Raw genomic sequence first — 17967 nt, forward strand, 5'->3', positions numbered from 1 at the left:
GGGGGGGGGGGGGCGTCTCCGGCTCCAGGGGGCACCGATGCCGCCCAGCTCCCCCCGCGGCAAGAACGTTACCGGGACAGCCGTGCCGGGCGTCAGCTGTCCGCCACGCTGTTGCTGCTGCTGCTGCTGCTGCACCCTGCAGGGGGAGACAGAAAAGTCAGGCCACGGGGAGATGGAGAGGGAGAGGAGGGGGGGGAGAGAGGGGGGGGTGGGGTGAGGGATGGGGAGGGGATGGGGGGGGAGAGAGGAGAGAGAGGGAGGGGGAAGAGAGAGAGAGGAGGAGAGAGAGGGGGATGACGGGGGAGTGAGAGAGATAGGGAGGGGAGTGAGGGGAGTGAGAGGGAGAGGGGGTGAGAGGACGGTGGGGGGGTGAGAGTGAGAGGGGGGGGGAGAGAGTGGGGGGGGAGTGAGGAGGGGGAGAGAGAGGAGTGAGGGGGTTGAGAGAGAGGGGAGAGTGAGAGGGGGTGAGGGGGTGAAGAAAGAGAGGGGGTTGAAAGAGAGGGGGAGTGAGAGCGGAGAGAGAGGGGGTGAGGGGGGGAGAGAGATAGGGAGAGAGGGGGTAAACAGTGAGGGTGAGGGGGGGTGTGAGAGATATAGGGGGTTGAGAGAGAGGGGGGGGAGTGAGAGGGGAGTTGAAAGAGAGGGGAGAGGGGGGGTGAGAGAGAGGTGGGGGAGGGGTGAGAGAGGGGAGAGAGGGAGTGAGGGGGGGGGGTGAGAGGGGGGGGTGAGAGGGGGAGAGAGAGAGTGAGGGGGTTGGGAGAGAGGGGGGTTTGAGGGAGAGGGGGGGTTTGAGAGAGAGGGGGTTGGGAGAGAGGGGGGGGTTGAGAGAGAGAGGGGTTTGAGGGAGAGGGGTGGGGGGTGAGGGAGAGGGGGGGGGTTGGGAGAGGGGGGGTTGGGAGAGGGGGGGTTGGGAGAGGGGGGGTTGGGAGAGGGGGGGGTTGAGAGAGAGGGGGGTTGAGAGAGAGGGGGTTGAGAGAGAGAGGGGGGGTTGGGAGAGAGAGGGGGGTTGAGAGAGGGGAGAGAGAGAGGGGGGGGGGTGAGAGAGAGGGGGGGTTGAGAGGGGGGGGGGTTGAGAGAGAGGGGGGTTGAAAGAGAGTGGAGAGAGTGAGAGGGGGGGAGAGTGGGGGAGTGAGGGGAGAGAGGAGGAGAGAGAGAGGAGAGTGAGAGGGGGGAGAGTGAGGGGTGAGAGAGAGGGGGTTTGAGAGAGGGGAGAGAGAGGGGGGTTGAGAGAGAGGGGGTTGAGGGAGAGAGGGGTTTGAGAGAGAGAGGGGGAGAGAGGGGGTTGAGAGAGGGGGGGGAGAGAGTGAGGGGTGAGGCTACAGGGAGTGGGGTTGTTCAGTGCTGTGGGGGGGGGGGGGGGGGGAGGGTTTCTCACCGTCTGGGTCGTCTGTGTCGAGGCTGGGTGCAGGCCCCCAGATGCGCACGGTCCCATCATCAGAGGCGCTGGCCAGCATGGAGGGGATCTGTGGGTTCCAGCTGACACAGTTGACTGTACGCGTGTGGCCCGTCAGCTCAGCCACGGGCAGCTCACTCTTTCTGTGCCAGATGTACACTTTGTGGTCTGCAACACACGGGGAAAGCAGATCACCTCTGAGGGCTTGGCGGGGGGGGGGGGGGGGGGGGGGGGAGACCAACATGAAACAGAAAAATAGGTGCAGGAGGAGGACATTCGGCCCTTCCAGACAGCACCGCCATTCAACGTGACCATCCAGAATCAGAAGGGATGGTGGAAAATCGAAGGTAGACAAAAGTGCTGGAGAAACTCAGCGGGTGCAGCAGCATCTATGGAGCGAAGGAAATAGGCAACATTTCGGGACGAAACCCTTCCGGGGTTTCTTTAGGTTTCTTCAGGTTCTTTAGTAACTTGTCAGTTTCTTTGTTGAACTAAATTAAGGCGCATGTTGCAATCAAAAGCGCTTGAACAATTGGTTGGGAAGAAAGCCAAACTGTAAGAAAGACGACCGCGCCTTTTTCCTTCGTTCCGTAGATGCTGCTGCACCCGCTGAGTTTCTCCAGCGCCTTTGTCTACCATCCAGAATCAGTTCCCCGTTCCTGCTTTCTTCCCCCATGTCCCTTGATTCCGTTAGCCTTAAAGATGTAAAATCTAGCTCAATGTGATCATGGCTGATCATCCCCCAATCAGTACCCCGTTCCTGCCTTCTCCCCTGACTCCGCTATTGTTAAGAGCCCTATCCAGCTCTCTCCTGATAGCATCCAGAGAACCGGCCTCCACCGCCCTCTGAGGCAGAGAATTCCACAGACTCACCGCTCTCTGTGATAAAAAAAGTGTTTCCTCGTCTCCGTTCTAAATGGCTTACCCCTTATTCTTAAACTGTGTGTGTGTGTGTGTGTGCCCCTGGTTCTGGACTCCCCCAACATTGGGGACATGTTTCCTGCATCTAGCGTGTCCAGTCCTTTTATAATTTTATATGTTTCTATAAGATCCCCCCCCCCCTCATCCTTCTAAACTGCAGTGAATACAAGCCCTAGTCTTTTCAATCATTCCTCATATGACAGTCCGGCCATCCCAGGGATCAATCTCTCTGTGTGAGACAAAGTGTTTCCTCGTCTCCGTTCTAAATGGCTTACCCCTTATTCTTAAACTGTGTGTGTGTGTGTGTGGCCCCTGGTTCTGGACTCCCCCAACATGGGAACATGTTTCCTGCCTCTAGTGTGTCCAAGCCCTTAACAATCTTATATGTTTCAATGAGATATCCTCTCATCCTTCTAAACTCCAGAGTGTACAAGCCCAGCTGCTCCATTCTCTCAGCATATGACAGTCCCGCCATCCCGGGAAAATTAACCTGGTGAACCTACGCTGCACTCCATCAATAGCAGGAATGTTCTTCCTCAAATTAGGGGACCAAAACGGCACACAATACTCCAGGTGTGGTCTCACCAGGGCCCTGTACAACTGCAGAAGAGCCTGAAAAGTGTCACGGCCAGGTTCTGGAGAAACATCCTCTCAACATCCATCAGACTATAAACCACAACTAAATCACAAACTACGAGCTGCCTTGATTGTACCAGGGACTTAGGGCTTTGGTTTATGGTGATATATAACGGCGGGACGGTGGCCCAGCGGTAGAGTTGCCGCCACAGACCCGGGTTCAATCCCGACTACGGGTGCTGTCTGGACGGAGTTTGCACGTTCTCCCCGTGACCTGCGTTGGGTTTTCTCCGAGATCTTCACACTCCAAAGACGTGCAGGTTTGTAGATTAATTGGCTCGGTGTAAATGTGTAAATTGTCCCCAGTGTGTGTGTGTAGGATGGGGATCGCTGGTCTACACGGACACGGTGGGCCGAAGGGCCTGTTTCCACGCTGTATCTCTAAAGCTAAACTAAACATTGTCTTTTTTTAACCCCCACCAGACAGATCAGATGAGTGGGGTTAGCGTATGATGAGCAATTGTCAGCACCGGGCCTGTACTCGCTGGAGTTTAGAAGAATGAGGGGGGGACCTCATTGAAACGTACAGAATAATGAAAGGCCTGGGTAGAGTGGATGTGGAGAGGATGTTTCCACTAGTGGGAGAGTCTAGCACCAGAGGTCACAGCCTCAGAATTAAAGGACGCTCTTTTAGAAAGGAATCTGGGAATAACTGTGCACAGTTCCCTGAAAGTGGAATCTCATGTAGATAGGGTGGTAAAGAAAGCTTTTGGTATGCTGGCCTTTATAAATCAGAGCATTGAGTATAGAAGTTGGGAGGTAATGTTAAAATTGTACAAGGCATTGGTGAGGCCAATTCTGGAGTATGGTGTACAATTTTGGTCGCCTAATTATAGGAAGGATGTCAACAAAATAGAGAGGGTACAGAGGAGATTTACTAGAATGTTGCCTGGGTTTCAGCAACTAAGTTACAGAGAGAGGTTGAACAAGTTAAGGCTTTATTCTTTGGAGCGCAGAAGGTTAAGGGGGGACTTGATAGAGGTTTTTAAAATGATGAGAGGGATAGACGGAGTTGACGTGGACAAGCTTTTCCCACTGAGAGTAGAGAAGATTCAAACAAGGGGACATGACTTGAGAATTAAGGGACAGAAGTTTAGGGGTAACATGAGGGGGAACTTCTTTACTCAGAGAGTGGTAGCGGTGTGGAATGAGCTTCCAGTGGAAGTGGTGGAGGCAGGTTCATTGGTATCATTTAAAAATAAATTGGATAGGCATATGGATGAGAAGGGAATGGAGGGTTATGGTCTGAGTGCAGGCAGGTGGGACTAAGGGGAAAAAATTTTTGTTGGGCACGGACTTGTAGGGCCGAGATGGCCTGTTTCCGTGCTGTAATTGTTATATGTTATCTGTTAGTGGGAGAGTCTAGGACCAGAGGTCACAGCCTCAGAATTAAAGGGCGCTCTTTTAGAAAGGAGGTGAGGAGGAACTTCTTTAGTCAGAGGTTGGTGAATCTGTGGAACATAGGTCTGTGGAGGCCAGTTAGATAGGATAGGTTTGGAGGGATGTGGATGGGCTGAAGGGCCTGTGGATATTTTTAAAGCATAGATGGATACATTCTTGATAAGCAGACACAAAATGCTGGAGTAACTCAGCGGGACAAAGAGGGCTGTGGAGAATTAAATTATATACATTGCTCAAATTGTTTACACATCAGCCAAGTAAACTCCAAAGTTTAATACATAAAAGGTTCAACAATGGCATAAACTAAACCCATGGTTTGTAAATAGGGCATTGCCAGAGAAGGCAGGAAGATGGGGTTAGGAGGCAGAGATAGATCAGACGTGCTTGAATGGCGGAGTGGACTCGACAGTGGGTCGAATGGCTATCACTTGTGAACTCACCTTCACTGCCGCTGGCTATGAAATCCTCGCTTGTCCCTCCGAGGCAGGAGTGAATGGTATAAAAGCCCTGGGTGACTCCCTGGTATTTCTGCAGTAAAACACGGTCTTGCAGATCCCACAGGTGGACACCCTGCAGAGTAGCACAAACACAAAGACACACTCAGTGGTTGAGTCTTGGAGCTGGGACCTTCCCCACGCACCAGCTACACAGCCGTCCTGACACCACCACTCGTTTCCCTCTCCCCCCCCCGACTCTCAGCGATGCAGCGTGGAAACAGGCCCTTCGGCCCAACTTGCCCTCACCGGCCAGCATGTCTTGCAGACAATAGACAATAGACATTAGGTGCAGGAGTCGGCCATTCGGCCCTTCGAGCCAGCACCGCCATTCAACGTGATCACGGCTGATCATCCCCAATCAGTACCCCGTTCCTGCCTTCTCCCCATATCCCCCGACTCCTCTATTTTTAAGAGCCCTATCTAGCTCTCTCATGAAAGCATCCAGAGAACCTGCCTCCACCGCCCTCTGAGGCAGAGAATTCCACAGACTCACCACTCTCTGTGAGAAAAAGTGTTTCCTCGTCTCCGTTCTAAATGGCTTACTCCTTATTCTTAAACTGTGTGTGTGGCCCCTGGTTCTGGACTCCCCCAACATCGGGAACATGTTTCCTGCCTCTAGCGTGTCCTTCCTCTAGCGTGTCCTTCCTGCATCTAGCGTGTCCTTCCTGCATCTAGCGTGTCCTTCCTGCTTCTAGCGTGTCCTTCCTGCATCTAGCATGTCTCTTCCTGCATCTAGCGTGTCCTTCCTGCCTCTAGCGTGTCCTTCCTGCATCTAGCATGTCCTTCCTGCATCTAGCGTGTCCTTCCTGCCTCTAGCGTGTCCTTCCTGCATCTAGCGTGTCCACTAGAGGCAGGGAGGCCACTAGTATCTCCACAAGTCCCACCCGCCTGCGTTTGGTCCTTATCCCTACAAATCTATCCTGTCTAACTGTTTCTTAAATGTTGGGATAGTCCCAGCCTCAACCACCTCCTCTGGCAGCTCGTTCCATACACCCACCACCCTCTGTGTGGAAAAGTTACCCCTCAGATTGCAGAGTTTATAAACAGCATATAGACAATAGACAATAGGCGCAGGAGTAGAGGCCATTCGGCCCTTCGAGCCAGCAACGCCATTCAATATGATCATGGCTGATCATCCAACTCAGTATCCTGTACCTGCCTTCTCCCCATATCCCCCCATACATTGACAGCATTGCCGCCTGGTTCAGCAACTCAAACGCCCACAAACAAAGGAGATGGCAGAGAGCGGTGAACACAGCCCGGTCCATCGCGGGTACCGACCTCCCCACCATCGAAGGGATCTACAGCAGTCGCTGCCTCACAAAATGGCAGCCAGCATCGTCAGATGCTGGCTGCCATTTTGTGAGGCAGCGACTCCTGGCCACGCTCTCATTTCACCCCTGCCATCGGGAAGAAGGTACAGTCGTCACCCGAAACGTTGCCAATTGCTTCTCCCCACAGATGCTGCCTGTCCCGCTGTGAGTTACTCCACCATTTTGTGTCGACGTTCTTTTTGTACTATATCGTCTTGTTTTTAAATGAACCTTGTTATTTATTATGGGGTTTTACAGAGTCCTATGTCAACTGAGTTCAGACTGAGTGTGAAGAAGGGTCTCGACGCGAAACGTCACCCGTTCCTTCTCTCAAGAGAAGGAGTCCAGGGGGTGCCGTCCTGTGTGGCATGTGCTGCCTGCAGCCTGCAGCTGTTAGTTTTTCACTCTTTGTTTAAATTTTAGTGAGTTTTAGTGGGGTTTTTTTGGAGCGATAGTCGTTTTTATGTGGGGGTGGGGGAGGGGGAAACTATTTTTCACTAGCTGGTCGGAGACAGCTTTTCTCCGGGCTGTAATTTTGACCCGTCCTCGAGGCCTACCAGCGGGCCTGGAGCGGCGTTTCCTGAGGGGACCGCCCAGAACCTCGGCTTCGGCAGCGGCGGCACAGCGCTATCGCGGGCAATGCCTTGCCCGGGTTGCCGCGCTGGAGCTGGATACCTCCGATGAAACATCGCGGAGCTGAGGGTCTGTGGAGCGGCCAGCTGCGCTGAACTTCACACCGGGAGCCTGGGGTCTCTCGCCGAGAGTGGCGGAGCTCCATCCGGCGCGGGCGGCCTTGTTGGCTTCGGAAGCCTCGGTCTCCGCTAAGGGAAGCGGCCGTTCCAGGTGTCCCTAGTGTGGGCGCCATCATCCAGCGAGAACGGCCTGGAACATCGGGCCTCCGTAAAGGCAACTGTGGAGGCCTCACTAGGCCCGACTATGGGTGGACACGGGATGGGGACTGGACTTTGTGCCTTCTCTCATAATATGAACCATTGTGGGGGAGGGGGGGGGATGTTTTTATGTTTAAATGTCTTTATTACTGTAAAATGTTTGTGTTCTTTCTTTATGTGCTGCATTGGCAAGAAGCATTTCACTACACCTAGGTGTATGTCACCAATAAAATAACCTTTGAACCTTTGAAGAGATGCTGCCTGTCCCGCTGAGTTACTCCGGCATTTTGTGTCTACCTTCGATTTAAACCAGCATCTGCAGTTCCCTCCTACACATATTCACGTGCTGCAGCAAGTAGGAATTTCATTGTTTCGTTTCGGGACAGATGACAATAAAACACTCTCGAGGCTCGATGTTCCATATAGTCTTTCCGCTGACTGGATAGCATGCAGCAAGAAAGCTTTTCACTGTACCTCGTGACTGAAATAAAGTGTTTGTATGTTGGTGAGGCCGCGCTCGGAGAACAGTTTTGGTCATCCTGACGTAGGGAAGATGCCATTAGGCAGCAACATTAAGACGCCATTAAGGTACTGCAGGCAGTGAAGAAAGTGAATGGCAGCTACACAAAACTGCTGGAGACGCAGCGGGTGCAGCAGCATCTATGGAGCGAAGGAAATAGGCGACGTTTCGGGCCGAAACCCTTCTTCAGACTGATGGGGGGTGGCGGGGAGAAGGAAAGGAAAAAGGAGGAGGAGGAGCCCGGGGGCTGAGGAAGGGGAGGAGACAGCAAGGGCTAACAAAATTGGGAGAATTCAATGTTCATGCCCGCAGGATGCAGACTACCCAAGCGGAATATAATAATAATAATAATAAATTTTATTTATGGCCGCCTTTCAAGAGTCTCAAGGACACTTTACAATATGAGGTGCTGTTCCTCCAATTTCCGGTGTTGCTCACTCTGGCCATGGAGGAGACCCAGGACAGAGAGGTCGGATTAGGAATGGGAGGGGGAGTTGAAGTGCTGAGCCACCGGGAGGTCAGGTAGGTTCTTGCGTACGAGCGGAGGTGTTCGGCGAAACGATCGCCCAGCAAGTGAATTGGCCGTCATAACGAGAGGATTTGAGTATAGGTCCTTCTGCAGTTGTACAGGGCCCTGGTGAGACCACACCTGGAGTATTGTGTGCAGTTTTGATCCCCTCATTTGAGGAAGGACATCCTTGCTATTGAGGCAGTGCAGCGTAGGTTCACCAGGTTAATCCCCGGGATGGCGGGACTGTCATATGAGGAAAGGTTGGAAAGAACGGGCGTGTATTCACTAGAATTTCGAAGTTTGGAAGGGAATCTTACAGAAACGTATAAAATTATATAAGTAGATACAGGAAAAATGTTCCCAATGATCGGGGAGTCCTGAACCAGGGTGTCACAGTCAAAGATAAAGGGGAGGCTATTTAAATCTGAGATGAGATAAAAGGTTTTCACCCAGAGAGTTGTGAATTTGTGGAATTCTCTGCCACAGAGGGCAGTGGGGGTGGGAGATTGCAACCTTCATGTGGTCCCATAAAAAATGCAATCAACCCGGCGTGCAAAATAAAATAAGATCAAAGAGAACAAGTTGGCCGACATCCTGAGGCCCAACTTTCATCATTGTCCAACTTCTGTCAAGGGGAAGCTATACTTCACCCTCGTTAGACCTCATTTGGACTATGCAGTTGCAGCATGGGACCCATACACAAATAAAAACATTCCTTCCATCGAACGTGTCCAAAGACAGGCAGCTCGATTTGTTACTAACACCTATGAGAGTGTCACCAAACTTCTGAATTCTCTGGGGTGGAAGGAACCCTCTCCAAGACAGACACACGTGAAGCTCACCGTTTGACCTGTTAATGTTAAATGGTCAGCTCGACATAGACTACAAGACCTACACCAAACCCAAACCAATTAGGAGCAGACGAGGGCATTCGATCCAATTTGTGATCCCAGCTACAAAGACAGCAATTCGTTCTTCCCTCGCACAATTAAAGCAGGAATAATCTCCACCCAACTATAGTCACCCAACCAGATGCAACTACATTTAAAGTAGCTCTTCCTTCCCCCCAATAACCCATTCTGGCTTAAGCCCTCCCTTCACCACCTCCAGTTTAAAGTCCATTTGGAATATTTTGGAGGACCAAGAAACCAAGAACCAAGAACCAAGGGAATTGGGTTCAGTTCTGGGCACCGTGTTATAGGAAAGATGTTGTCAAGTGGTGCTGAGGAGATTTATGAGGATGCTGCCAGGACTAGAGGGCCTGAGCTACAGGGAGAGGTAGAGCAGGCTGGGTCCTTCGGGGGGGTGGGGGTAGCTGTTTCATGTAAAGGGTGGTGGGTGTATGGAACGAGCTACTGGAGGTCTGGGACTATTGCAACGTTTAAGAAATAATTAAACACTTAAGACAGGTACATGGACAGGATAGGTTTAGAGGGATATGGGCCAAATGCAGGCAGCTGGGACTAGTGTAGATGGGACATGTTGGTCAATGTACTAGAATGTTGCCTGGGTTTCAGCAACTAAGTTACAGAGAGAGGTTGAACAAGTTAGGGCTTTATTCTTTGGAGCGCAGAAGGTTAAGGGGGGACTTGATAGAGGTTTTTAAAATGATGAGAGGGATAGACAGAGTTGACGTGGAAAAGCTTTTCCCACTGAGAGTAGGGAAGATTCAAACAAGGGGACATGACTTGAGAATTAAGGGACTGAAGTTTCGGGGTAAAGGGGGAACTTCTTTACTCAGAGAGTGGTAGCTGTGTGGAATGAGCTTCCAGTGGAAGTGGTGGAGGCAGGTTCGTTTTTATCATTTAAAAATAAATTGGATAGTTATATGGATGGGAAGGGAATGGAGGGTTATGGTCTGAGCGCAGGTATATGGGACTAGGGGAGATTATGTGTTCGGCACGGACTAGAAGGGTCAAGATGGCCTGTTTCCGTGTAATTGTTATATGGTTATAATGTGGGCCTGTAATTCCAGACGGAAGCCACTCCTCAGTTAAAGGCACATGACAGCCCGCTTGGAGTTTGCCAAAAGGCATCTAAAGGACTCACAGACCATGAGAAACAGGATTCCCTGGTCTGATGAAACCGAGATTGAACTCTTTGGCCTGAATGCCAAGCGTCACGTCTGGAGGAAACCAGGCCCCGCTCATCACCTGGCCAATACCATACCTACGGTGAAGGATGGTGGTGGCAGCATCGTGCTGTGGGGATGTTTTTCAGCGGCAGGAACTGGGAGACTAGTCAGGATCGAGGGAAAGATGAACGGAGCAAAGTACAGAGAGGTCCTTGATGAAAACCAGGACCTCAGACTGGGGCGGAGGTTCACCTTCCAACAGGGACAACGACCCTAAGCACACAGCCAAGACAACGCAGGAGTGGCTTTGTGACAAGTCTGTGAATGTCCTTGAGTGGCCCAGCCAGAGCCCGGACTTGAACCCGGTCGAACATATCTGGAGGGACCTGAAAATAGCTGCGCATCGACGCTCCCCATCCAACCTGACAGAGCTTGACAGGATCTGCAGAGAAGAATGGGAGAAATTCCCCAAATACAGGTGTGCCAAGCTTGTAGCATCATACCCAAGAAGACTTGAGGCTGTAATCACTGCTAAAGGTGCCTCAACAAAGTACTGAGTAACGGGTCTGAATACTTATGTAAATGTGATATTTCAGTTATTTCTTTTTAATTACTCTGCAAAAATGTCTAAACACCTGTTTTTTGCTTTTTTATTATGAGGTATTGTGTGTAGATTATGGTGACATAAAATGAATTTAATCCATTTTAGAATAAGGCTGTAACGTAACAAAATGTGGGGGAAAGTGAAGGGTGTGAATACTTTCTGAATGCCCTGGATGTTTACAATCGAGCCTTCAACAGTGTACAGATACATGATAAAGGGAATAACGTTTAGTGCAACTGTTCTATATTCATTAGAGTAGGAGCAGAATCAGGCCATTCGGCCCATCAAGTCTACTCCCCCATTCAGTCATGGCCAATCTGACTTTCCCTCTCAACCCCATTAGAAACATAGAAATTAGGTGCAGGAGTAGGCCATTCGGCCCTTCGAGCCTGCACCGCCATTCAATATGATCATGGCTGATCATCCAACTCAGTATCCCGTACCTGCCTTCACTCCATACCCTCTGATCCCCTTAGCCACAAGGGCCACATCTAACTCCCTCTTAAATATAGCCAATGAACTGGTCTCAACTACCTTCTGTGGCAGAGAGTTCCAGAGATTCACCACTCTCTGTGTGAAAAATGTTCTTCTCATCTCAGTTTTAAAGGATTTCCCCCTTATCCTTAAGCTGTGACCCCTTGTCTTGGACTTCCCCAACATCGGGAACAATCCTCCTGCATCTAGCCTGTCCAACCCCTTAAGAATTTTGTAAGAATTAGACAATAGACAATACACAATAGGTGCAGGAGTAGGCCATTCGACCCTTCGAGCCAGCACCACCATTCAATGTGATCATCCCCCATCAGTACCCCGTTCCTGCCTTCTCCCCATATCCCCTGACTCCGCTATCTTTAAGAGCCCTATCTAGCTCTCTCTTGAAAGCATCCAGAGAACCGGCCACCACCGCCCTCTGAGGCAGAGAATTCCACAGACTCACAACTCTCTGTGAGAAAAAGTGTTTCCTCCTCTCCGTTCTAAATGGCTAACCCCTTATTCTTAAACTGTGGCCTCTGGTTCTGGACTCCCCCAACATCGGGAACATGTTTCCTGCCTCTAGCGTGTCCAAACCCGTAACAATCTTATATGTTTTTTGTTTGAAACTGAAGGAATCAACTGGCTACTACAGGAGTGGAGGACCTTTGTTGCTGTCCTTCAGGAGGCATAATAGGCAGTAAAATCATTGTCCCAGGGTAGGAGTTCATTCCAAGAGCTCTCCCGTGTTTGGCTTGATTCGAACTCGGAGATTTACGGTAATGGCCACTCATCGGTACTTGGGGCTCTCGTGGACATTTTTCAACATGTAGAAAAATCTTCCCGAGCTTACCTGCCGTTAGCGAGTCTTCCCGAGTAACACAGAAACATAGAATTTAGGTGCAGGAGTAGGCCATTCGGCCCTTCGAGCCTGCACCACCATTCAATATGATCATGGCTGATCATCCAACTCAGTATCCCGTACCTGCCTTCTCTCCATACCCCCCTGATCCCCTTAGCCACAAGGGCTACATCTAACTCCCTCTTAAATATAGCCAATGAACTGGCCTCAACTACCCTCTGTGGCAGAGAGTTCCAGAGATTCACCACTCTCTGTGTGAAAAAAGTTCTTCTCATCTTGGTTTTAAAGGATTTCCCCCTTATCCTTAAGCTGTGACCCCCTTGTCCTGGATTTCCCCAACATCGGGAACAATCTTCCTGCATCTAGCCTGTCCAACCTCTTAAGAATTTTGTAAGTTTCTATAAGATCCCCTCTCAATCTCCTAAATTCTAGAGAGTATAAACCAAGTCTATCCAGTCTTTCTTCATAAGACAGGCCTGACATCCCAGGAATCAGTCTGGTGAACCTTCTCTGCACTCCCTCTATGGCAATAATATCCTTCCTCAGATTTGGAGACCAAAACTGCACGCAATACTCCAGGTGTGGTCTCACCAAGACCCTGTACAACTGCAGTAGAACCTCTCCTGCTCCTATACTCAAATCCTTTTGCAATGAAAGCTAACATACCATTCGCTTTCTTTACTGCCTGCTGCACCTGCATGCCTACCTTCAATGACTGGTGTACCATGACACCCAGGTCTCGCTGCATCTCCCCCTTTCCCAATCGGCCACCATTTAGATAATAGTCTGCTTTCCCGTTTTTGCCACCAAAATGGATAACCTCACATTTATCCACATTATACTGCATCTGCCAAACATTTGCCCACTCACCCAGTACCTGCCGTTAGCGCTAAGAGACGTCCCCGAGCTCCAACGTACCCGCTACGTTCATTCTCCGTGCTTACCAGGAGTTTGATTTGATTTTATACTTGGGAGAGCTCTTGTAATGAACTCGTACCGTGGGACAGGGCTATAGGTAAGCAAGCAACTCAAAGCAGGGAGGATGGCAATAAATGAAGAAACAAATTGAAAGCAGATGTGCACACGTGGAGGGCTGGGAGACAACTCACCTGCGTTGCGACGTTGAGCAGGGCTAGCCGGCCGTTTCTGGAAACTGTGAACGACATGATAGGGTGGTCCTCTTGCACGCTGGAAGAAGAACAGGTGGGTGAAGTGTCGGAGACCGTCGGCCGCTCGCCAGACTCTCGTATCTCCCCCCCCGTAACAGCTGGAGTAACTCAGCGGGACGGGCAGCATCTCTGGAGAGAAGGAGGAATGGGTGACGTTTCGGGTCGAGACTCTTCTTCAGACTGAGGAAGGGTCTCGACCCCAAACGTCACCCATTCCTTCTCTCCAGAGATGCTGCTGCCCGTCCCGCTGTGTTACTCCAGTGTTTTGTGCCGATAAAACTAGATAGAGAGTGGTGAATCTGTGGAACTCTCTGCCACAGAAGGTTGTCGAGGCCACACAGTTCATTGGCTATATTTAAGAGGGAGTTAGATGTGGCCCTTGTGGCTATAGGGATCAGGAGGTATGGAGAGAAGGCAGGGATGGGATACTGAGTTGGATGCAGTGTCGGATTTACGTATAAGCTAAACAAGCTATAGCTTAGGGCCCCCACTTTCTAGGGGGGCCCCCGAAAAAATTGATGGGCCTCGAGGTCGAGGGGGGCATCCGGCCAAGGCAGAACGCCTACCGTTCAACTCTGGGCGGCCCCTCTCTCTATCTCTCTCTCTCCATCTCCCCCCGTTATCCGTGTCCGGGCCACCGGGCTCCGCTCGCTCCTCATCCGCCGGCACGGCAGGTCAGGCCGCCTTGCATATGCCCACTGCAACGGCAACTGGTCGGCGCTGGGCACTTTCTCCCTCCCTTTGAATTGTGGGAGATTTGGCCGCCATGGCTGTCCAGCCGTTGGGGGCCTCACAAGTGGAACAGCTCTTCACCTAAATCCGGCACTGGTTGGATGATCAGCCATGATCATATTGAATGGCGGTGCGGGCTCGAAGGGCCGAATGGCCTACTCCTGCACCTATTTTCTATGTTTCTATGATTGGCATGAAGGGTCTCGACCCGAAACGCGTTCAGTCTGAGGAAGGGTCTGAATGGGTGACACCAGGTGGAGACACTTCTTGGGGTGGGACATTGCAACCTTCACCGTTTCAACGAATGCAATCAACCTGGCGTGCCCAATCAAATAGAACAAGTTGTCCTGCAACTTTAGGCTGTTCATGCCACACGCAAGAACAAGAGACCCTTCTTCAGACCCATTCCATCTGACGACGGGTCTCGACCCGAAACGTCACCCGTTCCTTCTCTCCAGAGACGCTGCCTGCCCCGCTGAGTTACTCCAGCGTTTTCTGTCGATCTTCGGTTATAACCGGCACCTGCAGTTCCTTCCGACACAACCGTTGGGATGTGGGAGGAAACCGCCACGCCCAGAGAAATCCCACATGGTCGCAGGGAGAACGTAGAAACATAGACAATAGGTGCTGGAGTAGGCCATTCGGCCCTTCGAGCCAACACCACCATTCAATATGATCACGGCGGATCATCCACAATCAGTACCCCGTTCCTGCTTTCTCCCCATATCCCTTGATTCCATTAGCCCTAAGAGCCAAATCTAAATCTTGAAAACATCCAGTGAATTAACCATATAACCATATAACAATTACAGCACAGAAACAGGCCATCTCGACCCTTCTAGTCCGTGCCGAACACATATTCTCCCCTAGTCCCATATACCTGCGCTCAGACCATAACCTTCCATTCCCTTCCCGTCCATATAACTATCCAATTCATTTTTAAATGATAAAAACAAACCTGCCTCCACCACCTTCACTGGAAGCTCATTCCACACAGCCACCACTCTCTGAGTAAAGAAGTTCCCCCTCATGTTACCCCTAAACTTCAGTCCCTTATTGGCCTTCTGTGGCAGAGAATTCCGCAGATTCACAACTCTCTGGGTGAAAGAGTTTTTCCTCATCTCAGTCCTTATTCTTAAACTGTGTGACCCCTGGTTCTGGACTCCCCCAACACCGAGGACATTTTTCCTGCATCTAGCCCGTCCAATCCCTTAAGATTTTGAAATGTTTCTATCAGAGGCCAATTAACCTACAAGGCCAAAGATAGACACAAAAAGCTGGAGTAACTCAGCGAAACAGGCAACATCTCTGAAGAGGGGTCTCGACCAGAAACGTCACCCGATCCTTCTCTCCAGAGATGCTGCCTGTCCCGCTGAGTTACTCCAGCTATCTACGGCACTTCCGAAGCCACAGCTCTCTGTCTGCTTTAGGCTTTAGAGATACAGTGCGGAAACAGGCCCTTCGGCCCACCGAGCCCGAACCGGCCAGCCATCACCCTGTATACTAGCACTATCCTACACATACTCGGGACAATGTCCCAAAGGGGCAGTACAGTGCCTTCAATCGCACACCTTATAATTTACGCCAAGCCAATTAACCTACAGCCGCACGTCTTTGGAGCGTGGGAGGGAACCTGAGCGCCCGGAGAAAACCCACGCAGGTCACGGGAGGAGAACGTGCAAACTCCGTACAGACAGCATCCGTGGTCTGGATCGAACGCGGGTCTCTGGCACTGTACCCCACCGCCATTTAGCATCGCAGAAAGTGCTTTGGCATTTGCCGGGGGGGGGGGGGGGGGGGGGGGGAAGAGTTTCTGCGGTGACTCTGGGGAGACTGAGACGGGCACAGCCCCCTCACTCACATGTTGCGGTCGGTGAGCTCCTCGAAGTTGTAGCCTCGTATCCGCTGGTGGGTGTCGGAGGCGAGGATGGTCTTGCCGTCGTTGAGGCACCAGAGGCATTGCACGCGTACGCCCTCCCACGAGTCCAGCACGTTGCCGTCCAGGTCCTGGGCGCGGGGGGGGGGGGGGGGGGGCTGCGGTCAGTGTCAGCGATGGCACGGATCCCACCCACCCACCCCCCCTCCCCTCACAGCCCAGCACTGGCCCCAGCTCACTAGAGACGCCCCTGGCCTGTGTGAGTGTGACAGTGAGTGTGGCACAGTGCGAGTGTGTGAGTGACTGCATGAGACAGTGTGAGTGTGAGCAGCGTGTGTGAGACAAGTGTGAAACTGACAGTGCCAGTGGGTGTGTGTGTGTGTGTGACTGGGACAGCGCGATTGTATGAGTATGAGTGTGAGGAGACAGTGCGAGTGTGAGCACGTGTGAGACAGTGTGAAACTGACAGTGCCAGTGTGTGTGTGTGTGTGTGACTGGGACAGTGCGATTGTATGAGTGTGATAGTGTGTGTGTGACAGTTTGACAGTGTGAGACGGTGAGTGTGACAGCACAACGGTGCTAGTGCAACAGTGTGAGTGTGACATTGTGAGTGTACCAACCCCTCCCCTCCCGCAGCCAAGGAGTTGGTACACACGGATACACTAGCCTGCACACCCCCCCCCCCCCTTCTCCCCTCCTACCCCCAAGGTCGGTTCACCCACACACTGGTACAACTGCACTTCTCTCTCCTCCACCTCCCGCACCAAGGGGTCGATACACACACACACACACACACACACACACACGCGCGCACGCACACACACACACGCACGCACACACACGCACACACACGCGCACACACACACTCACACACACACACACACACGCACATATACACACACACAAACACATACGCACACACACACACACACATACTCACACACACACACACGCACACACACATATACACACACACACACACACACACACACACATATACACACACACACACACACACACACACACACACACACACACACACACACACACACACACACACACACACACACACACACACACACACACACACATACATATACACACACATACACATGCATACACACACACACATATATATACACACACACACACACACGGGTACAACTGCCCCCTACACCTCCTTCATCACCCTCCCCCCTTCTCCCTCACCTCACTGCAGTGGGATCAGTACTCACACACTGGTAGAACAGTCTCTACATCTCCTTATCCCACCCCCCTCCCCCTCCCCTCCCCCACACCCCCAGGGCAAGGGTACTCACACACCCCCCCCCACCCACCACTGTCCTCCTCTCCCCCCCCCCCCCCTCCCCTCCCCCCCACCCAGGGCAAGGGTACTCACACACTGGTAGAACTGCCCCCTCTGGCCGCCGGTGACGAAGCGCTTGCCGTCGGGGTTCCATGCGGCGCAGGTCAGGCTGTCTTCGTGCGACTGGCTCATCTTGGTCCTCAGCTCGCCTGTCTGCGGTGGGGAGGAGGAGAGGGGGGGTGTCAGGCATCGGGCTGGCTCGACGACGTCAGGACTCCCCCCCTCCCCCCCTCCCCAACCGTCCCGCCCCAGGGCACAGGCAGCACGCAAACACAGCCCCGGGCAGACGGCACAGAGACAGGCCCTTCGGCCCAACTGGTCCATGCCGTCCGAGAAACCACAGCCAATCCAATCTAATTTGTAGGCACAAAAAGCTGGAGTAACTCAGCGGGACAGGCGGCAGCACCTCTGGAGCGAAGGAACGGGTGACGTTTCAGGTCGAGACCCTTCCTCAGGCTGAAGAAGGGTCTCGACCCGAAACGCGTTCAGTCCGAAGGAAGGTCGACCTTTTGGATAGGAACCAGTGGTGGATTTCCGCTTCCTGGGAATCCATATTGAGGAGGACTTGACGTGGAGCGTGAACACCTCTGCGCTGCTGAAAAAGGTCCAGCAGAGACTGCACTTCCTGAGGGTGCTCAGGAAGAACAACATCACTCAGAGACTGCTGCTGTCCTTTTATCGGTGCTCCATTGAGAGCATACTAACATACTGTGTATGCGTGTGGTACACCA

The 17967-nt window shown here is 52.0% G+C and overlaps 1 protein-coding gene across 1 annotated transcript in view; it reads right to left on the bottom strand.

The window, feature by feature from the left end:
- Positions 1-17967, bottom strand: part of LOC129693581 (WD repeat-containing protein 26-like) — a 93681-nt gene that overhangs the window by 79 nt on the left and 75635 nt on the right. Inside the window, exons 9-14 of the mRNA XM_055630380.1 lie at positions 17270-17389; positions 15856-16001; positions 13203-13281; positions 4792-4921; positions 1376-1561; positions 1-136 (exon numbers count right to left, since the gene is read on the bottom strand). The exon at positions 1-136 is cut by the window's left edge and continues 79 nt beyond it. Coding sequence (XP_055486355.1) covers positions 93-136; positions 1376-1561; positions 4792-4921; positions 13203-13281; positions 15856-16001; positions 17270-17389 — 705 coding nt within the window. The 3' untranslated portion in view covers positions 1-92. The remainder of the gene's footprint in view (positions 137-1375; positions 1562-4791; positions 4922-13202; positions 13282-15855; positions 16002-17269; positions 17390-17967) is intronic.

Source organism: Leucoraja erinacea, unplaced genomic scaffold, assembly GCF_028641065.1.
Source record: "Leucoraja erinacea ecotype New England unplaced genomic scaffold, Leri_hhj_1 Leri_354S, whole genome shotgun sequence".
Lineage (NCBI taxonomy): Eukaryota > Metazoa > Chordata > Chondrichthyes > Rajiformes > Rajidae > Leucoraja > Leucoraja erinaceus.